Here is a 24,033-nt window from a genome sequence, read left to right as displayed (position 1 = left end):
CCATTGAAATGCAGAATCAAGCCACTGATGTGCAGAAAACACAGTTGCAAACCTTGGCTCACACTCTTGGTCCTTGCCCTTGTAAAATGAGGGGAATACATAAGTGCAGAAAAACTGGTGGGAAATTGCAGCTCTATTCTAAATCCACTTCCAATCCAGCCACTGACCCAGACCTTCTATAAATATTGGACCCCAAGCCCAAGTCAGGGCTGCAGCCTGCATTCTTCCTTGAATGTGTATCTATTCTTTCTAAATAAACTTCTGCCTCTGACTATGCCAAAATAAGTGAATAAAAAAATAAAGACCATAATTGCATTCTAATGATAATATAACCAACACTCACCAGGCTCTGCTTGCCAGACACATATAACATCCATTGTCCTTTACACAGTATCTTTCTTAATACCTACAAATAGGTCTTAATACTGTCTTCATTTTGCAAATGGAAACATGATGTTCAGGAGAGATAGGTTAGGGACAATGACACCCAGGTGATAAACAGTAGGTCTGATATGTGTCTCTTTAGGAACCTCACCTCTGGGTCTGCTGTATCAGATACACCTCCTCTCAGAACTGCTTCTGCAGGCTGAACATGCTCCCACCCACCAGTTATCCCACCACTGCACATAGACTTGCTATGGTGATTCAAGAGGTAAACTCTGCCAGGTACAGTGGTCCACACCTGAAACCCCCGCAAATTGGGAGGTTGAGGCAGGAGCATCTCAAGGTCAAGGCCAGCCTCTGAAACTTAGGGAGGCTTTCATCAAATTATTGAGATACTATCTCAAAATTTTTTAAACATTTAAAAAGGAGCTGGGAAATAGATCAGTGGCAACGTGCCCTTAGGTTAAATCCCCAGGAACAACAACAAAGAAATCAGAAAGAGTTAAATTCTTCCTCAGCCTAATCACAGTTTATGCTTATAGCCACATCATAGTCCTCATAGTCAACATATGCAGATATGCTGAGAATAATAAGCACGAGAGAGTTAGGAAAAGGTCACAATGCAATTTAGATCTTGTTAATTCGTTGAGGACTCCAATGAGAGGCAAATACAGTATGGATGAGATGAAAATTACATCCAATCACTCACTCTTTATTTATTTCACTTATGAAATATCAAACACTGAGATTGAGACACAGTAGATGAGAGGAGGAGTAATTGTAATTTCAATTAAGTTTAATCTCTTTTATGCTCAGTTTAGACTAGGAGATTTAGGAACCACTCAGCTTGGGTTAGAAATTCACCTGGGTCCAGAGCAAGTGATTGACAAATAACACTGTGTGAATACGTATTAAGGGCTCTACCTCTTGTGTTTCATAATTTAAGTGAATGGAACACCAATTAAACCCATAAACTGTTGAGAGGAAACAAAGATGAAAATCTAAAGTGTCTACAGCAGTTGTTGGCAGATGAGAAACATGGATGTGTCAGCTGTTACTGAGCCGAGGAGTGATAAACAGATTCACCCACACAGCCATTTTCTTCAAAATATTAAAATGCCTCTAAGAATTATACATGATGATTAAATTTAGTAGATGACCTATTAAGATTTCTCAGATCCAACAGCTTGTACTCACTGTATAATTAAAGCATAAATGTGTTTTTCAAGGAGTCCTAAAAGAACAAGTTATTGGGATAATGAAAGAATATATCTTGTACTTATCTGCCCCAATTAAAATTCAATGCCTTTGCCATTCTCTTCCTTTGTCCTCATTGCTACCTAGCATCTAGTAATTCTCAGGTAACTGATGGAGAACAGGACAGAAGTGACAGAGTTCATCCTGCTGGGACTGACCAATGACCCAGGTCTGCAGCTTCCCCTCTTTGTGACCTTCCTCCTCATCTACTCCATCACGCTGGTTGGGAACCTGGGGATGATCCTGTTGATTCTCCTGGACTCCCGTCTCCACACTCCCATGTACTTTTTCCTCAGTAACCTGTCTCTGGTGGACTTTTGCTACTCTTCAGCTGTCACTCCTATGATCATGGCCGGGCTCCTTCTAGGAGACAAAGTTATTTCCTACAATGCTTGTGCTGCTCAGATGTTCTTTTTTGCATTATGTGCCAATGTGGAAAATTACCTCTTGGCCTCAATGGCCTATGACCGCTATGCAGCCGTGTGCAAGCCCCTGCACTACACCACCACCATGACGACACGTGTGTGTGCATATCTGATCATAGGCTGCTATGTCTGTGGTTTCCTGAATGCCTCTATTTACACTGGGAACACGTTCAGTCTCACCTTCTGTAAGTCCAGTGTGGTCCATCATTTCTTCTGTGATATTCCAGCCGTCGTGGCTGTCTCTTGCTCTGATAGACATCTCCATGAGCTGGTTCTTATTTATGTAGCCAGCTTCAATATCTTTTTTGCTCTCCTACTTATCTTCGTATCCTATATATTTATCTTTATTACCATCCTAAAAATGCACTCAGCTGCAGGGAATCGGAAAGCTGTATCCACCTGTGCTTCTCATTTCACTGCAGTCTCCATTTTCTATGGAGCTGTTATCTTTATGTACTTACAGCCCAGCTCCAGTCACTCCATGGACACAGACAAAGTTGCCTCCGTGTTCTACACCATGGTCATCCCCATGTTGAACCCTATGGTCTACAGCCTCAGGAACAAGGAGGTCAAGAGTGCATTCTCAAAGATTTTTTTGAAGGCAAAATAATCTTTGCCAACTTGATTTTAACTCTTTGAGATTCACACTATGTGTCCTCACCCCTGTGATTTCTTATCCGTGTAACAAATCATATTTTAAACTCACACTGAATTCAACTTCTTAAAGAAACACCTTTACCTTTTTTTCATCTGAGAAAAAAAAAATTAATGTCCATAAAAATAACACTTAGATAACAATATCTGTGATATCTTGGGGCCTGCTTGTTAAATCACTGATTAAAGATATTGACGTGTATGATCGTTTTCCATGCAATATTTTTTCTTCCACATGTCAATGGGTTTGTAAACCAAGTGAACACAAAAGCCCATGAGAAGAAGTGGAGTTGGCAGCTCTGTGAGGACAACATACACCTACATTGGTGTGGCAGATTTGCCAGAGTAGATTTTGATGTGGCTGTTTGTGGCAATTTTTTGAGGGGTAGGGTGGGGGGTCTGGCAGTTGGACTATTGTTGAGAGCCACAGCCAAAGGGGCCCCAGCAAACTTCCAGCTGCCAGCTGATGATTGGCTCACAGTGGCCCCAGCAACATCTAGCTGATTGGCTCCTCTGCGGTGATGTTCATTGGGCTGTTTCCCCGCCCTTCAGACTGCCAGCTGATGATTGGCTCACAGTGGCCCCAGCAACATCTAGCTGATTGGCTCCTCTGCGGTGATGTTCATTGGGCTGTTTCCCTGCCCTTCAGACTGCCAGCTGATGATTGGCTCACAGCGGCCCCAGCAACATCTAGCTGATTGGCTCCTCCACGGAGCTGCTCACTGGGGGACTTCTTTGGCTCTGCCCATGCAACCCAGCCAATCGGCCTCAAGAGCAGGAGGATTGTGGGAGGTGGTGAGGCTTGTGTGGGTGAGAGGCTTGTGGAAGCCGGTGGTGGCGTTGGGTTCTGAGGGTTTTTTTCTGAGGAGCTGTTTTGTTTGGTGTTTGTAGTTCTAAAAATAAAGTTAGTTTCTTTTGACAAGTGGCTCCTGAATTGTGCCCAGCCAGACTGCAGCATTTGGTGGCTCGCACGGGGAGCGACGGAGGGTAAGTAAACTGCTCACCCCTGAGGGCAGGGCGAGAGGATGGGTAGCCATTCTAAGTTTCCTCTTTTGTTTTGCTTCATTTTTGTTTTAAGTTGCCTGTCCCTGGAGATGAGTGAGACGGAAGAAAAACCGCTCACATCTGAGGAAAAAATATTTGCGTCTGAGGAACAGATAGGGAGAAAGGACGGATGCACATTTCAGGAGGATAGAAAGGCTGATATAATGAATTTTTGTTCCAATTTTATTTCATTCTGTCTCGGTTTTGTTTGGTGTTAACTTGTTGGGTTGTATTATAGTAGAAATACGGGATCAGCAATTAGTAAAAAACAAACAGAAAGACTGTTAAGTAAATTGTTAGAGGAAGGAGGCATCCCAGTGAAATCAAGAGCAGTCAGGGCATACATTGATACAATACAAAAATGTAGCCCATGGCTTTTTAAGGAGGAGTTGTTAAATATATCACAGTGGGACCATCACGGTGAAGATTTAAAAATAATAGAAAAGAACAACCCAGGGACTCTGCCAGTTGGCACATTGACATTGTGGACATTCGTATCTGGTTTGCTTAGTCCAAAGCCTTCAATTCAGACAAAGGTAGAGGAAGGAGAAGACATATTGATTCAAGTAAAAGAGAAGTTCTCTCAAATTAGTCAGAAAGAGGAAAAGATTCAAGTAAAAGAGAAGGTCTTTTGAGCTAGTGAGACAGAGGAAGGAAGTTTAGAGCAGAAAAAGCCATCAGGGGAAAAGTTACAACAGGAGACTGCTAATAACACCTTTCTATCAGAGAGCGTAAGTGTCCAACCAACAGCACCACCTCTACAGGAGACTGCTACTAACAGCATTCTATCACCAGAGGGCATAAGTGTCCAATCAACAGCACCACCTCCATATGCTAGGAGGCTCCCAACCCCCGTAGTTGATAGTTGGGATCCTGAGACAGGATCTCAAGTAGGCCCTGTATTTGAGGTAGGAGGGCAGCGAATTTACCAGGGTTTAAATTTCAAAACAGTGAAGGAGCTAAAAGAGGCTCTAACAACCTATGGTCCTCAAGCACCCTTCACTGTAAGCTTGGTCGAATCCATTAACAACTTGAACATGACACCAGCAGATTGGGCTAAAATGTGTAAAGCTGTGCTAAATGGAGGTCAATACCTGTTATGGAAGGTTGCCAATGAGGAATTTTGCAAGGAGACGGCTAGGCGAAATGCAGCAGCTGGTTATCCTCAGAGAAATCTAGATATGTTGTTAGGAAAGGGACCTTATGAGGATCAGCAGCAACAAATTGCATATGATCCTGGCGTATACTCACAAATTGCTGCAGAGGCGATTAGGGCATGGAAGACTTTACAAGGACATGGAGGTTTACAAGGTCAATTATCTAAGGTAATACAAGGAGCTAATGAACCTTATGCTGAATTTGTAGATAGGCTTATTCAAACAGCTACCAGAATTTTTGGGAATACAGAACAAGCAATGCCATTAATAAAACAACTGGCTTATGACCAAGCGAATCGTTGGTGCATAGATATCATTAGACCATGGAAACAGGAAGATTTAAACACATATATTAAATTATGTAGAGACATTAATGAACAAGAGCAAGTCATGGCAGCTGCAGTAAAACAGGCTTTAGATGCCAGAGACATTAATGAACAAGGGCAAATTGTGGCAGGTGCAGTAAAACAGGCTTTATATACCAGGCCAAGAACATGCTACAATTGTCAACAAACAGGACATTTTAAACGGAATTGCCCCATAGGAGGAGGGTTTAACAAAACTAGGTATCAAAGGAGTAGAATACCGGGTATTTGCCCACGATGCCGTAGAGGGAGATATTGGGCTAATGAATGCCGTTCTCAAACCACCATAGAGGGTACTCCATTACATTGGGCTAATGAATGCCGTTCTCAAACCACCATAGAAGGTACTCCATTATCAAAAAACGAACAAGGACAAGGTGTTTATCCACAATATCGTGGACAAAGGCATCGGGCTCCGTTGCCAAAAAATGGACAGGGGGCCCCAATGTTCCGGGGCCCCAAACCACAAATATACGGAGCACTGGAGGAACCCAGAAACCCCATCAGGGTAGTGACCAGGACACATTGTCCATCAGATCCCTCATCAGACAAACCAGAGGGAGCACAGGGTTGGACATCTGCGCCTCCGCCAGATCAGTACTAACTCCAGAGATGGGAGTTCAAATCATTCCCACAGGGGTAAAAGGACCTCTTCCCAAAGGAACAGTAGGCTTATTATTGGGACGCAGCTCTTCTACTCTAAAAGGACTTTTGATAAGTCCGGGGGTAATTGATCCCGATTATGAAGGTGAAATAAAAATTATAGCCAGTTCTCCAAAGGGTATATCAATAATTTCACCAGGAGATAGAATAGCACAGTTACTAATAATACCAAGCCTACATGATAAATTTTCCAGTCATGCTGTAGAAAGAGGTTCCAAGGGATTAGGCTCCACAGGTGTAGATTGGGCTATGCTTTCTTTAAATTTAGATTCTCGCCCCATGCTAAAACTAAATATTCAAGGACATGAATTTAATGGGTTACTGGATACAGATGCAGACCTTAGCATCATCTCTTGTCAAGAATGGCCAAAACATTGGCCATTACAACAAGCCACTCAAACGCTTCGAGGCCTAGGAGTGGCGACTAATCCCCATAGAAGTGCAATGGTATTAGATTGGAAGGATCCTGAAGGATGTGAAGGAACTATACAGCCATATGTATTGGATCATCTTCCCGTAAATTTATGGGGACGAGATGTCTTAGATCAATTAGGTTTGACATTAACAAATAACATCAATCAAAATGCACCCACTATTATGGCTAGACAAGGTTTTAGGAAAGGAAAAAGATTAGAAAAACAAGAACAACATATAGCAGCACCAATACAAATAGATCAAGGAACAGACAGACATGGGTTGGATTTTCACAAAGGGCCACTGAGACAATAAAAATTACATGGAAATCAGAAAGACCAGTATGGGTTCCTCAGTGGCCCTTGACTAAAGAAATGATACAAGTAGCCCATGATCTGGTCAAACAACAATTAGCGGAAGGACATATACAACCTTCTGTATCTCCCCATAATACTCCCATTTTTGTCATCAAAAAGAAATCTGGTAAATGGAGATTATTGCAAGATTTAAGAGCCATTAATAATGAAATGGTCATTATGGGACCTGCTCAATCGGGGATTCCTCAATTGTCGGCTTTGCCAAAAACTTGATATGTTTTAGTTATAGATATTAAAGATTGTTTTTTTTCAATTCCAATTCATCCTGAGGATAGTCCACGTTTTGCATTTACTATCCCTGCACTGAATCATGAAGGTCCTGATCAGAGATATGAATGGAAAGTACTCCCTCAAGGGATGGCTAACAGCCCAACTATGTGTCAAATTTATGTTAACAAAGTAATCCAGCCACTTAGAAATCAAAATCCTGAACTACAAATATTTCACTATATGGATGATGTATTATTAACACACAAAGCTAAAAACACATTGCTAGAATGTTATGCCACACTTACAAATTTATTAAAAAATTATAATCTAGAGATAGCAATAGATAAAGTACAATTAAATTTTCCAATTAATTATTTAGGAGTTCTATTATCCTCAACCATGGTCCGTCCACCAAAAATTCAAATACGAGTAGATCAACTCAAATCACTTAATGACTTTCAAAAGTTATTAGGAGACATAAATTGGATAAGGCCTTATCTAGGTATACCAACAGGAGAGTTGGGACCTTTATTTGATATCCTAAAAGGTCCATCAGATCCAAATTCACCCCGAATGTTAACGCCTGAAGCAAGAAAGGCATTAAAAATCATTGAAACATATATGGAAAATATGCATTTGGATAGAATTGATATAAGTGTGCCTTTATTATTTATTGTACTACCAACAAAAAATATTCCTACAGGAGTATTTTGGCAAGAAGGTCCATTATTATGGATACATTTATCTTATTCTCCTAACACTATTCTTACTAGGTATCCTGAGGCTGTAGGACAATTAATACTCAAAGGAATAAAAACAGCAAAGGGAGTATTTGGAATTTCTACCAATAAAATTATTACTCCATATACTATGAATCAAATTGATGAATTAGCTAATGAGTTAAATACTTGGGCAATAATCATATGCAAATCTAATGTTTCATTTGATAACCACTTACCATCTAATCCTTTATTGTCTTTTTGGTCATTGCATCCTGTAATTTTTCCAAAAATGACAAGAAAAACACCTATCATGAATGCTCCAAATATATTCACTAATGGGTCAAATAATGGTATAGCAGCAATAGTTACACCTGATCAAACTTTTACATTTTTAGTACCCAAACAATCAGCTCAAAAGGTAGAGCTTAATGCAGTATTACAAGCTTTTGTGATGTTTAAAGATTCTGTATTTAATTTATTTTCTGATAGTCAGTATATAGTTAATGCTATAGTATCCCTTGAAGATGTTGGTAGGATTTCCCCTTCTTCTACTGTTTTCTCTTTGTTTTCCACTATACAAAGTCTAATCTGGGACAGAAAAGATCCATTCTTTATAGGACATATCAGGGAACATACAGGATTGCCTGGAGCCCTTAGTTTGGGCAATGATTTAGCAGATAAAACTACACATGACATAGATATTTTCTCTACACTAGAAGAAGCTATAAATTTTCATAAAAGGTTCCATGTCAATGCTAATACTTTACAAAAGCATTTTAATAACTAAGGAACAAGCTAGACAAATAATAAAACAATGTCAAAATTGTGTGACCTTTTTACCACAAGTTAATCTTGGAGTCAATCCTAGAGGATTGATACCTAACCATATTTGGCAGATGGACGTCACACATTTGCCAGAATTTGGAAAATTAAAATATTTGCATGTTACAGTTGATACTTCTTCTGGATTTTTGATGGGCTCCCTTCATGCCAGAGAAAAAACTAAAGATGTTATAGCTCATTGCTTACAAAATTTTGCCACTGTGGGCATTCCAAAACAGTTAAAAATAGATAATGCCCCTGGTTATACTTCTACCTCTTTTAAACAATTTTGCTCATCATTTGGCATTACTTATATAACAGGAATCCCATACAATCCACAGGGACAAGGCATAGTTGAAAGAGCTCATCAAACTATTAAAATGTACTTATTAAAGCAAAAAGATGGAATTGGGAAGGGGTATATATTCCCCAAAGATAAACTTAAAATAATCCTTTTTACTCTAAACTTTTTAAATTTGGATTCATCAGGACTTAGTGCTGCAGAAAGGCATATGTGTCCAAAAAATGTGCATAAGCCCAAGGTACTTTGGAAAGATATTCTAACAGGACAATGGAAAGGTCCTGTCCCAGTAATTGTCTGGAGTCGGGGGTCTGTTTGTGTGTTTCCACAGGAAGAACAGCAGCCGATTTGGATTCCAGAGAGATTAACTAAAGCGATTTCTACAGACCAAAAAGAAGATGATTTGGCTCAAATCCATAACAGCTGATATCCAAAACTCCAATTTGGCTATCCTTACACCTGTGACAGAACCAGGATGCTTTTTTCAATATCTATTTTAGTATTGCCCTTTCCCATATCATGAAGTTCTATTTTGTTTTTTGAGCTCGTACCCACCTAGGTTAAGTTTTGCTGATCAGTTCTATTTTTTTTTTGACTATAGAGTTTTTAAACATTGCAATGGAGGTTTCACCTGTAAAAAGTTAAAAGGCCTTTACTATTATGTTATGTGTTGTATCTATTATATTATGTGTGCACACTTGTGTTTTGTGTTATATATTTGAATGTACGTATGTCTATATATCATATATGATGAGCGCTCATGAAAAAATGGATCCAAATTTTTTTTTTTATTCACGTGATTTAAATGGTTTAATTTAAATTGGGTAAATAACTGTTAAGGATTGTTTTAATATGTAAACAAAAAAGGAGGTTAACAGATCTGTTTGTTTACTTTCACCTTTCCTTTTCATTATATTTAATAATTCTCACCTTTCCTTTTCATTATATTTAATAATTCTCTTCAAGATAATGTAAATTGTTAAGAAAATTGTTTTCTTTTAGTGCCTTCTGGAATGTTACATAATTTTTTTCTTTAGCCATTATTGCCAGAATTCCTATCTTCATCCCAGTGCCGGTGAAGACAAAGATAAAACTAATCTACAGTTTCTGCAATAGCCATCACTGAATTGCTTGCAGAACTTGCCTAAACTATGTGTCACTTGTATGCATTGTGAACTCACTTGTATTCATTGTGAACTATCTGTTGGTGCATCGACTTGTGGTAGTGTTGGGGTATTTTTGCTGATGATGTCATCAGTGGTACAATTTTTCCAACAAGAGCCATCAGTTGGCTTGGTGTATTTTCCTCCCTTCTGCTTGTCATGACAAAGACCTCTCCACAGGTGTGGCTGTATACTGGACCAGTAGTCCATGACGGGTAAGATCCAATTACAATGGTACCAACCTAAGACAGGAGGCTGACGTCCTGAGGTCAGCTCATCCGAAGACGGGTAAGGACCATATGTAGTACTGGACAACCTAAGGCAGCCACGGTCCCCAAGCCACATGCTTGTTGTTTAAACAGAGAGGGGGGAGATGTTGAGAGCCACAGCCAAAGGGGCCCCAGCAAACTTCCAGCTGCCAGCAAACTTCCAGCTGCCAGCTGATGATTGGCTCACAGTGGCCCCAGCAACATCTAGCTGATTGGCTCCTCTGCGGTGATGTTCATTGGGCTGTTTCCCTGCCCTTCAGACTGCCAGCTGATGATTGGCTCACAGCGGCCCCAGCAACATCTAGCTGATTGGCTCCTCCACGGAGCTGCTCATTGGGGGACTTCTTTGGCTCCGCCCATGCAACCCAGCCAATCGGCCTCAAGAGCAGGAGGATTGTGGGAGGTGGTGAGGCTTGTGTGGGTGAGAGGCTTGTGGAAGCCGGTGGTGGCAGTTGGGCTCTGAGGGTTTTTTCCTGAGGAGCTGTTTTGTTTGGTGTTTGTAGTTCTAAAAATGAAGTTAGTTTCTTTTGACAAGTGGCTCCTGAATTGTGCCCAGCCAGACTGCGGCAGACTATATTAAGGGATAATAAGACAACAAGTAAAACATTTTTTCAGTGTGTGTCTGTGAGGAGGTTTTTCCCTAGTTTTTGAATCAGTAGTCTTAGCAAAATCTTTCCTTACCCATGTGTTTTGGTCTGATTCAATCCATTGAGAGCTCACAGTAGAACAAAATAGTGTACAATAGGCAAATTATCCTTTCTTTTTCTCTCCTCCTCCTCTTCCTCCTCCTCCTCCTTCTTCCTATTCTCCTTCTCTTTCTGCTCCTTCTCCTCCTCCTTCTTCCTCATCCTCTTCCTCTTCTCCCTGTGCTCCTTCTCTTCCTCCTTCTCTTCCTTCTTCCTCATCCTCTTCTCCTTCTTCTCCTTCTCCTTCTGCAACTGAAACATCCATTTCTCTCACTCTTGGATTTCAGAGCTACAGTCTCTCAGGTCTTCAGTCTCTAAAACACACTCATCACATCTTTGCTTCTCAAGTCTCAATGAACTGCACCAGCAGTATCCCTGGTTCTCCAGTTGGCAGAGGGCATAGCACGGGCTTCTTAGCTTTTGCGTCATGTGAGCCCAGACCCATAATAAAAATCTCACTTGTCTATACATGTCCTGTTGATTCTGTTTGTCTGTAGAACCCAGACTAATAGTGTTTAAAAATCATTTAACCTTTAATATGGTATTAAAATAAAATTATATCTAATATTTTTATTTATTTCTCTATTATTCTAAGAGTCCTATTTTAAGGGAAAAAATATATGCTATTGAATGAAGTATGTTCTTTTTTGCACATTTTGTACAAATGATATATAAAGCTAGCTTCTCAGGTAAACAAATATTTGATTTTGTCATTTTAAACAATCAATACTCTCATATGTTAATGCTTAAGGGATAAAATCACAAGATTACCAGAAAAATGGAAGAAAACTAAAAGCATTTTAATGTATTCACATATGAAAATTTATCAGACTATTTAAAAGGTACATTGAAACCTAGTATTGGTGTGCATTTTTCTTTCCATAAAAGCTGTGAAAACATCAGTACTCCCTATTTGGTTTTGTTGTTGTTTATTTTTTTTATTAGTCATATTTTCTTTTGTCACATTCATAGTATTTTTATGTTTTTTCTGTACATTATAGCTATATATAATTATATTATATAGTGGGATTCATTTTGATATAACTAAACATGCATGGGATATAATTCGTTCCACTTAGTCCCCAGTATCTCTTCTCTCCCTCCCCTTTTCCACCCACCCAGATCCCCCTGGCCTTCCTCCCATCTACCGAATGCTTTTATAAATTGGTAATTCATACACACACACACACACAGAGAGAGAGAGAGAGAGAGAGAGAGAGAGAGAGAGACGTAGAGCCATCTTATTCCCTTCCCCAAAGGGATAAAGTCATTATGCAGTGCTATTCCTGTTATTCAAATTCCTAATAACAGAACAAGTAGGAAGTGCCTCCTTTCTCTATTGCACCATCTTTCCAATGCTCTCACCTTCATAATCTTGTGCCCAACTTCATCCTCACCAATTTCCTTGCTGTCTTCCCATAACTCCAGTCATGGCCACGCTTCAGGATATTTGCCTTCGGTCCTCCCTCTAAGGAATGCTCTCATTTCCACCCAGGTCTTTGCAGAATCTAACTCTGTCCTGGAGTTCTTCGTTGGTCACCTTTATAAACTAGTCACTTTCCATTCACCCTATAGAGTGCCTCCTTTGTACTATGTTATCATCATGGACCCTTCTCCACACTCACCTATGATGGCTTTGCTTATTGGCTTCTTATTTATCTTAACCAACAAGAATATAAACTCTATGAGAACAGTGACTTATCTCTTTTGTTCAAATGTGATCATTTATGCCTTAATGAAGCCTATATTGTAGTTCATTCTCAATAAATATTTGTTAAATAAATGAATAAAATAATTAAGTTTGTTATAATATATTGACCAAATCCTACAACTTCATAAAATTTTGATACCTTATCTCTCTTTATATAATTTGTACCCAATACCATGGGTTTATAATAAGTATTTTATACATTTTAAAGCCAAGTATCATAGTCTAAAGTTATAAGGAAAAATACAAAAATGCTTATATTTTATTTACTTGTATAATTACTTCCATAAATTTTCTTTCTTTATTAATATTAACTGTTTACTTTATTAAAATATACTTTAAATGTTACTTGACCAATAATCATATATTTATGCTGTACAATGTAATGATAATAGGCTTTTAGTTACTTTCTAGAATCTTTAAATTCTAGGAAGGAAGAATTTTTTACCATTTCCCATAGGGCAGCTGTACCAGTGATCAACTCTCAAGTTTTATTTACCTCAGAAGTTATATTTTGTCTATCTTTCTTGAGGGAAAGTTTCCTTAGAATAGACTGATTGGTCAGATTTTAGATTTTAAAAAAAAATCTTAAATATGTCATCTCTCTTCTGGCCTTCAGGATTTCTGATGAGAAATTCTCTACTAATCTGTTTCTTATTTCTTTCTGTATCTATTTGTTGTCATTAATAACTATATATTTAAAATATTATATTGTAGTAGCTCTGAAAATGGAATTCTTCACACTTTCCAAGAAAATTTTGTTGTTGTTTGCTCTGGACATAGTTTGTATCTAGTGAGTTTCTTAAGTGTTCATCATGTGTGGTTTGATGCCTATATTCTCTTCCTTTGGGTTAGCTGGCAGTTGACAAAGACTTCTTTAAATCTCACTTGAAGTCACATTTTTATTGGTTCATCCTTAAATTGATTTTCACATATTTTACGTTCTTTCTCAGTCTGTTTACTTTCATCACAAGTCCGTTTCCGTGAAGTAATAGACCTTTAAATACCCTAATCTACTACTTTTCCTGCCTCTCTCTTATCAGGATTTGGAAGCAGCACTTAGGGCCCAATAAGTAACCCAGATTAAGATCTCATTGTTCTATACTAAATTTAATTACAACTGCAAAGCCATAGTCTTAGAAGTTGATATTTAGAGAGATCAGATATTAGTTTCTGATTAAGGGGGCATTATTTAACCTCCAAAAGATTTGCATCTCACTTATATCTTATGCTAGTTCATGTCCATTACATTTTTTTTCATGAATAAGTGGGGGGCTTTCTCAGTATGTCTCACTCAAACATGCCTGTTTATGAAGGCATGCATCATATCTATAGCTGCACCTGCTAGAACAGGAAGCCTGCTGATTGTCAGGGCTAGAGAAAGACAACTGAAGAATATTGTGTATGCCTCAATCTGCATAACAACAGTGGTATTATTATAATAATGATATTTAATAATTAATTATAATTCAAAAATTATCATTAATAATATTAATAATAATTAGTCTTATGGTCCATTATCTAGAACTATTATATATTCTGCCTAAGTAAACAGGGGCAAGACCATCTGGAACCAAGAAAATTATTTCAGTACCACTTAGTTACCCATGTATCAAATTATGTAAGTGCCAGACATTAATATTTAACACATCAAATCCCAGATAAGTGATAAAAACTATCTTTCATTTTCTACATGTAATTTTAAAATATTATTAAAAAGCCTATGAAGATGACAAAACATCATTATCTTCTTTGTTACCAGAAAGAAGCTAAAATTAGAAGAGGTTATACCTCTTAGTTGAATTTGAGGTGAAGCAATTGAGATGTACAGAACAAGTATTTTGCCATGACACTTGCCTCTACTGAGAAAGGTGTAAAATCTTGGGAAAACACAGATACCCTCAGGCCTCAAGGAGAGACTTCCATCTGAGTTGCAGAAACTCAGTTTTAACCTGCACCATTGCTACAAGTAGTATGGGCTTCAGTTCCCCCCTGAGACTTTGCAGTTCTTAGCAACTGTGATATTTGAGACCAGCCCAGTTCACTATAAACCTAGGAGGACAATGGACTGCCCAAATTACCCCTACCTCACACCACACAGTGTGAGAAAGACCTCATTCCCTGGGAATGGATCAGGATAGTTAGTTCAGGATTTTGCCCTGGAATTTAGTGCTGGTCTGGTAAATGCTATGACAGGACACGTGAAAAAGATCATTTCCCAAGGTCTGGCTGTGCAAAGCCTCTGGAATACCTCTGGGGCCAGAAAAAGACACATAACCCTGATATATCCGACTTGTATTCTTCAGCACCTCTTTTCAATTTCAACAGTCTTAGGCCAAGAGAGTCCAATTCAGCAATAAGTAATTACCCCCTGTGACCTTGGTTCTTTCCAGTGTTGTTTTGGCCTTGGTAGGTTGAGACATTAGAATGCAACACAGAACTGCAGCTTTCTTGACCACCAGCATGGAATAGGAGCCTGGGGCTGCCCAAATCATGATGATTCTTCCCAGAGCCGGCTAACGACCATGACACTGTATCTGGGCCTAATTTGTCCCCATCAGGTGGCTTTGGGGGTGGACTATGCTTTCTAGCACTTATCTGGGTCATGCTGAACCACAAATGAAGGTGGATTGGGACAAACCTGTGCTGGTGCTGCCTTATAGTGCTGAAATCGATGACACACCAGCAGCAGATGCCTGGCAGACTTGGCCTGGGTGCCATTCAGTGCTAAAAGAGCTGAAGGGGCTACAACCTCAGAGAAACAGGTAGCCTGCTTTAAACTCTAAGAAGAAAGTCACAAATGTCTTCATACCAGAAAGACAGGGATTATTGTCCAATCAATGTCCATTTAAAATGTACACAAGAAAGCATTTAGAGGTTTAAGGAAACCATCATCTCACCTAACATTTGAACTAAAATGCCAGAAACTAACCATTTAGCAATAAACAGAGAAGAAGCTGTAATAGTAGGAGCAAATGTGACTCCATTTTGTTTTATGACTTCATCCTGTAAAACAACCATGCCAAGTAAAAGAGTCATGACTGGAGCAAGATGTTCTTTTCCTTTTGCTATAGAAACCTTTAAGAACACAGAACTACCTAATGGGGTATTGTTTCTGTAACTAGGTAACGGGGCTCTGTTTCTGTAACTGGGGTGACTGGGCTAACTGTGATTGGTTAGGCTTCCCTCCACTTGACTGCACTGTCCCGCTTCTGTAACCTGGCTTGCTTGCATTGGCTAGACCCCCCCCCGAACATCCCTTTTGTGGTTTTCAGGCTTATAAGGAGTGCCCTTGCAATTGTTCGGGGCTGATCAGGGGAACAGCTTTATGTTCTGGTCAGCCACCACCTGTGTGCTTCAATAAAGGCTTGATTCGATTATATGTGAGTGGTCTGGAAGTCAGTTTATGAAACCCTGGGACAAAGCTTTAACTATAACAAAACCACAGGTAAATCATTTTAAAAATTTGTTTTAAGGAAACTCAATGATCTTGAAGAAAAGACAGCAAAATGATTCAATTCTCTAATGGAGAAATGTACCAAAGAGATGGAAGCAGTTTCTTAAATTCAAACAGAAGTTCTTGAGCTGAAAATACACTCAGTGCAAGTGGACAAAAAAAAACAAAACAAAACAAAAAAAACATAAGGCATCAACAGCAGGATAGATAAAACCAAAGAAAGAATTAGTGAACTTGAATACAGGCTAGTTGAAAATACAGAGTCAGAAGAGACAAAGAAACAACAATTAAGAAGAGTGAATAAAATTTACAGGAACTTTGGGATAGTACTGAAATAGGAGATACTTGGGTTTTGGGGTTCAAGAGGATCTAGAATGCAAAGATGTGGAAAAGTTATTCAAAGAAATTATAACAGAAAGCTTCCAAAACCTAGAGAAGGATTCAAATATCCAGGTATAAGAAGTTCAAAGTCACTTCAATTCAACCAAGTCTCCCCAAAGACATCTCATAATCAAAAGGTAAAAGATAAAAAGGAATTTCTCAAAGCTACAGAAGAAAAGAAACATAGCGCATAAGGATGTTTGGATTTGTGGACAGTACACTTTTGAGCAGAGATCCTTACAGGTTAGGAGAAAGTGGAAATATATTTTACACTACTCTAAGAAAAACGCTGCCAACAAGTAATACAGTACCTGTGAAAGTTATCTTTTATATATGAAGAAAGATAAAGGTGTGTCCAATCAAATGAAAGCTGAGAGAATACATCTCTACCAGACGTGTCCTACAAGAAATGCTGAAAAGGTGTTCTTCAATGTGACAGAAAAAGATTTTAATGAAAATGTGAAGGTAAGCCATTCACTGTCTAGCCTTTCACTGTGTTTCTGAAACATTTGTATCTTTATTATGAACACTGACAAGAAATAATAAAAATAATACTATTTAAATTAATCTGTTAGAGGCAATAGATAAAGACATAAAATGTGATATTAAAAATTTGAAATAGGAGGGAATGGGGTGCCACTGTGGAGTTTTCTTATCAGCATATTTGCTGTGCTGTTTCTGTTGTCACCTTTATAATCATGTTAAGTGCTATGGCAGTGGTGAAAAAAAAAGCTTGTTTGAATTAAAAGATACATTTTGTCAGCCGTTTCATCACCACAAAGCACAAACCTATGCTATAGAAACTAAAAACAATACAGAAGAATCAAAAATGATTACCAAAGAAACTTACTTAATCACAGAGAGAGCATAAGAGTAGGAAATAAAGGAAAGACTATGATAAAGTAGAAAACTCTGATGAAAAGTGGATGAGTTAAACTATACCATCAAAAATTACCTTGAATAAAATAGATTAAATTCTCTAAGTAACAATCATAGAGGAGTGGATACAAAAACAAGAGAGTCACTTCAACTCTGAGCATACATATAGACTGAAAGTGAAAGGATAAAATAAGGTACACTGTCCAAGTGGAACCGAATACATCAGATTAAACAGACTTTAAGTAAAAAACAATATAAAGACACAAACACAGGCTCTCTAAATTATGATAAAGGGATCAATTTAGTAAGAGGAAATAACCATTCTAAGCATGTATACATACAATACTGGAGCACCCAAATATATAAAACAAATATATACTCAAATTCAGAGAAAAGATCCTAATAAACATAACTTGGGGACTTTGACATCCTACTTTTCAGCAATGACTCTCAAAAGATAATCAACCAATAAATAGCATAATTAAATATTACCCAGTTGAAATGGACCAAAATGATATCTCAGAACATTCCATCCAAAAATGGAATCCAACAGCTGCAGAATAGACATTATTCTCATCAGTATATAGAGCATTCTTTAGGATAGATCATATAATAGGCCACAAAAATAGTCTCCACAGTTTTTAAATTGAAAACATATTAAATTCCTCCTTTGACCACAACACAATGAAACCAAAAATCAAGAAGAAAAACTTTGAAAACTATACAACACTTGGAAACTTAAAAATCTGCTTTTGAGCAGCCAATAAATAAAGAAAGAAATTTTAAAAACTTATTGGAACCAAGAACTTTAAGACTCAACATTCCAAAACCTATGAAATACAGCTAAATCTGTACTGAGGGAAGTTCATATAAATAATATGCATGCACGCACACACACACTCTCAGAGAAAGTACCAATCACTGTACATCATGAACCCAGAAAAACAAGAACAAATTATACCAAAAAGAAGGAAAAAGAAAGAAAGAATAAACATAAAAGCAGAAATAAAGAAATAGAGACTAAAACCACCGTACAAAGAAACAGGAAAACAGATGTTTCTTTACAAAGTAGAGAGATCATTGTCTAGAAAAATGAACAAAAAGAGAAAGAGGATTCAAATAAATGAAGTTAGGGTCAGAAAGGGAGACCATGCAACTGACACCACAGAAATTAAAAGTATCATTAGAGGTTATGCAAGCAAATTTGAAAAATCTAAAAAGAAAGGATTCATTTATAGACATATACATGAGCCAAGATTTAGTCATGAAGAAATAGAAAGCCTGAACACATCAGTTGCAAGTAACAAGATTGAATCAGTTATAAAACATCTCCCACCAAGGGAAAACCCCAGACAAAGGGTCTTCACAGTTGAGTTATAGTAAATCTTTAGAAAGAACTAATACAAATTATCCTCTTCTTGTTTTGAATAAAAGCAGAGGGAGGAATTATTTCAAACATATTATATGTGCCCAGAATTACCCTGATACAAAAATCACATAAGAATACAGCTAAAAAATAAGAAGTCAATAACCTTGATGAACACAGATGCAAATGCTTCAACAAAACACTAGCAAACTAAATACAGGAGCATAATGACAAGGTGTTTCACGATGATCAACTGGGATTCAGCCCAGGGATGCAAGGATTGCTCAAAATAGGTAAATCAACAACTGTGATGCACTACACTGACAGATCAAAGGACAAAGACCCTATTATGATCTCAACATAATAGGCATTTGGTAAAATTTAGCATCCCTTCACATTAACACATATCCAACAAACTAGGTAAAGAAGAAACACACTTCAAAATACTAACGTCCATTTCCATAAGCCAAAGTTCACATTATACTGAATAGGGAAATGCTTAAAGCTTTCTCTCTGGACTTTAGAACAAGACAAAGATACAAAAGTTCACCACTTTTATTCAACATGGTATTGGAGGTAACAGCCACAGCAATTAGGAGAGAGAGAAGTAAAGGCATCCATATTGATATAAAGATTGACGTTCACAAACTATTAGAACCAACAAATGAATTCAGCAATGTTACAGGATACAAAATGAACATATAAAAATTGGAAACACTGCTATATGACCATATTGAATTATTTGAAATAGGAATAAAAAATAAGCTTATTTGAAATAACTACAAAAAAATCAAAGAATAAATTTAAGAAAACAAGTGAAAGAATAAAAGCAGAGGGAGGAATTATTTCAAACATATTGTATGTGTCCAGAATTACCCTGATACAAAAATCACATAAGAATACAGCTAGAAGTCAATAACCTTTTGAAGTTTTCTTGGAAAATGAAAAGGATACAAGAAAATGGAAAAACATCCCATGTTCATAGACTGGAAGAGTCAATGTTATTAAAATATTGGAATTACATGAAGAAATCTATAGGATCAATGCAATCGCTATCCAAAGCTATACTGACAAAAAAGAAGGGCCGGATGTATTAATATAATGAGTTCAATATAAACTGAAAATCTGTGATATTCACATCAGCATGTTGTAAATGCAGACACATAGACCAAGGAACAAAATTGAGAGCTTAGAAGTAAACCCATACATCTACTAACAACTGATTTTTGACAAAGGTACTAAAAAACTTCAGAGAAATGACAGTTTTTTTCAATAAATGGTGCTGTGAAACTTAGATATACACATGCAGAATGAGAAAAGCAGATTTCTCTCTGCATTTCCAAAAAACAACTTAAAATGTATTAATGACTTATATGCAAGCCTTAAAAAGAAAAAAAACTACTATAAGAAAAAATAGAGAAAATATTTCAGGACACTGGAATGCACAGAGATATTTTTAGAGAACAGAGAACACTTCCAAAGCACAAGAAACAAAATGAAAAATAACCAAATACCCATTTATATCAAATGAAAAACTTCTGCACACCAAAGGAAATAATCAATAAAGAGAAGAGACAATTTACTCAACTGGAGAAAATATTTGAAAAGTATGCATCTAAAAATTGGTTGATATTTAGAATGTAATGAACTTCAAAAAATCAATAGGTAAAAAATACATAGCATGGTGTCAAAAGGGGGCAATAAGCCTAAATAAATAGTTCACAAAAGAAGATCTATAAATTGCTATGGGTTTGTGAAAATCTAAATGCAAATCTAGCCAAAATGAGATTTCACATCACCACAGTAAAATTGGCCTTATCAAAAAGTCTCAAGATAACTTGTGCTGCCAAAGATGTAGAAAGAAATGGAGCCCTTGCCCATTGTCAATGAGAATGTAGCTTACTCTAGACATTTTGAGAAACTGAAAGTTCCTCAAAAAAATTAAAAATGGGGCTACAATATGATCTGGCATTCCCCCTAGTAAGTATGAACTCAAAGGAAGTGAAATCAGTGTGCAGAGACATCTGCATATCTGTGTTCCTTGCAGCACTGTTTACAATAGCCAGAAATGGAAACAACCATCCACAAATGCATGAGTATAAAAAGAAAACTTAGTATGTATGCCCTGTGAAATTCTAGTCTGTTATGAAACAAAATGAAAACTTGACATCTATAACAACATGTTAGAGATCTTATGTTAAGTGAAATAAATCAAGGCAGAAAGACATTTATTGAATGATTTCACTTAGAAGAAATAAGTTTTAATATAGCTAAACTGTGTAGCCAAACTAGATGTCCTTCAGTGGATGAATGGATTAAAAAATGTGGCATATATACAGAATGGAATTTTATTCAGCATTAAAAAAGAACAAAACCATGGCATTTGCAGGTAAATGAACTGCATTGGAGAAGATAATGCTACGTGAAGTCAGCCAATCCCTCAAAAAACAAATACCGAATGTTTACTCTGATATAAGGAGGTTGACTCATAGTGGGATTGGGAGGGAGAGCATGGGAGGAATAGATGAATTCTAGATAGGGAAAGGGAGAGGGCAGGGGATTAGCAAGATTGGTGGAATGTGATGGACATCATTATACAAAGTACATGTATGAAGACTCAAATTGGGTGTCAACATACTTTATATACAAAGAGAGATACAAAAAAATGTGGTATATGTGTGTATTAAGAATTGCAATGCAAAAAAAATAGCATTACCTTAGATTAGGTAGAGGGAAGTGAAAGGAGGGGAAAGCAGGGGATGTGGGGATAAGAAAGATAGTAGAATGAAACAGACATTATTACTGTATGTATGTATGTGACTGTATGACCAATGTGATTCTACAATATGTATACTGAGAAAGATGAGAAGTTATATACCATCTATGTATGATGTATCAAAGTATATAATTGCATTCTACTGTCATGTATAACTAATTAAAACAAATAAAAAAATTTTAAAAAAAGAAGTTAAATGGGTAAATTTTGTTAAATTCATGTATCAATGTGCCACGGTAATATCCACTATTATGTACCCACTATTTTATACAATAAATATGCACCAATAAAAAAGAAATGATAAATATGTCAAGGGATTAGACATGTCTGACCTAATTAATGCATTACACTATGCATTCATGTGTAGACATGTCAGGTTACCTCAATGCATCTTTACAATTTTTATGTTTTTCATTATCAGTTAAAAATTTGATTTAAAGAATAATAATCAGATTGATCCCTCCAGGCAGCTTAATTGCTTCTTCTCTAACAAAGTAGGATCAGGAGCTGTAGATGGTCTCACAGGGAAAATCTCCAGAGACCACAGGTCTGTATAATTCTTGCCATGTATCCATGCAATAATAGCCTATCCAATCAAACATGACCAAGCATCATTCTGTTTTTAGAAGGGACATCTGCATGCCACTCCCCACTGGGTAACATTCATTCTTCTGAGTGAAAATCTTTTTATGTGAATACAGGCCTTCTTCTCACCTGAGGATTTCTATGAGTCTTCAACCTTGGTCAGGGAGCACACTCAAACCTAAAAATTTCATTGATTTTTAAATGAATATCTCTTCACTACATATTTTATGGTAATGGAGGAACTATCTGTTATTTACAGAAACACTCTGTGGGTTATGAGAACAAAGTAATCTTATTATGCTTATTTTACAAAGGAGAAGAAACTGTGAATATTTCATAAAACAGAAAGAAATCCTGGAAGATTCAAAACACATTTCTTGTTGATGTTTTATTCTCCATTTTTTCCCACCTGGAGAATTTGGCACTTTTTGACCACTACCTAAGAGAAAACTCTTCTAACAGAATTTAGGCAATGCACCGAGGCTGATTCAAGATTTCAAACTGACTATTCTGGATTGATTTCTTTTTTGCTTCTCCAGCAGACTGGTAAGCTTCTGTATTCCATAAACATTGCTAGTAAGAACTGGGAGGGGCAACTATACTTACTTAGAGTCACTTAAAAGGAAAAAAAAAAGGTTAAAACATTCTTCTGAAAAGCTCACATGAATTTGGAGTATACATATCAAAGCTTCCATCATAAGCAGTTCATTGATTTTTATGACACATCATATTTCCCCAAATATCTGCATACAAAATAAGACAGATATTGATCTGATTAATTAACTGGTGATTTTGTCTTGTTCACAATATGACTATTTCTCACTGGAAGTAAGCAGAGAAACAAAAGCAGACACAAAAATCCTTGGAAAATGTAATGGTCCTTACTTTATTTGTTTGTTTGTTTATGTGTGTGTGTGTGTGTGTGTGTGTGTGAGAGAGAGAGAGAGAGAGAGAGAGAGAGAGAGAGAGAGAGGGAGGAAGAGAGAGAGAGATGCTTGGGATCAAGCCCTGGGCCTTGCATAAGGTACCCAATTGCTTTACTACTGAGCTATCTTCCTAGCCATAAATGATTGTTCTTTAATCTAGGAATGGGTACTCAATAAATTAACAAGCTATTGCATTTTTCCACATATTAGAATTGTTATTATTACACAGATTGACAGTGATGAACCTAAAAGCACATTTTTATGAGATTGTTGATTTTAATCTTAAATGTTGAGGATTTTTTATACTGCCTATACAATTGTAGAGTATTATAAACTGCTCAAATCCTAAATTTAGTAAATGACAAATTAAGATTGCTCAAATCAAGCCAGGTGAGGTGGTATATGTCTGTAATCCCAGCAGCTAAGGAGGCTGAGCCAGGAGGATGGTGAATTCAAAGCCAGCCTCAGCAAAAGCAAAGTGCTAAGCAATTCAGTTGAGACCCTGTCTCTAAATAAAATACAAAATACTGCTGGGGATGTAGCTTAGTGGTCGAGTGCCCCTGAGTTCAATCCCCGGTACCAAAAAAAGAAAGTAAAGAAAGAAAGAAGAGGGAGAGAGAGCGAAAGAAAGAAAGAAAAATAGTGCTCAAATCATAAATTTACTTAATAACGTAGTAAGATAAATAATCCTACCACCATAGACATACACTCAGTCACACACATGCATTGATATATGAAGCCCTAATCACTTGTTGTGGAACATAGTATATGATCAAAGTGGTAATACGTGTTAAGTTAGACCAACTTACTGCCTTCATAGGGCAGGGTCATAATGTGAAGTTGCCAAAGACTTAGGAAAATTAAGTAGAGAATAGTATTAGTATTAGTATTGTATTGTATAGTATTAGTATTAGTATCAGTAATAGTATTAGTATTAGTATTGATTGGATATGCTTCCAAAGAATTCAATTCAAAACAAGAGTACTTAAGTACTGTTATACTGTTACTACACACACACACACAAAAAAAAAAAGATTCAAAT

The 24,033-nt window shown here is 37.1% G+C and overlaps 1 protein-coding gene across 1 annotated transcript; it reads left to right on the top strand.

Moving 5' to 3' along the window:
* Window positions 1-1,752: 1,752 nt before the first annotated feature.
* On the top strand, window positions 1,753-2,676 carry LOC308641183 (olfactory receptor 5B3-like; the record flags this gene model as incomplete). Its single annotated transcript, XM_081279494.1, has 1 exon — window positions 1,753-2,676. One exon carries the CDS (start codon window positions 1,753-1,755, stop codon window positions 2,674-2,676), a length of 924 nt encoding a protein of 307 aa, XP_081135620.1.
* Window positions 2,677-24,033: the final 21,357 nt, after the last annotated feature.

This window comes from Spermophilus citellus (assembly GCF_964194105.1).
Source record: "Spermophilus citellus genome assembly, chromosome: 2".
Classification (NCBI taxonomy): domain Eukaryota; kingdom Metazoa; phylum Chordata; class Mammalia; order Rodentia; family Sciuridae; genus Spermophilus; species Spermophilus citellus.
Note: the sequence above shows the minus strand (reverse complement) of the source record. Positions and strands in the feature narration are given on the sequence as shown.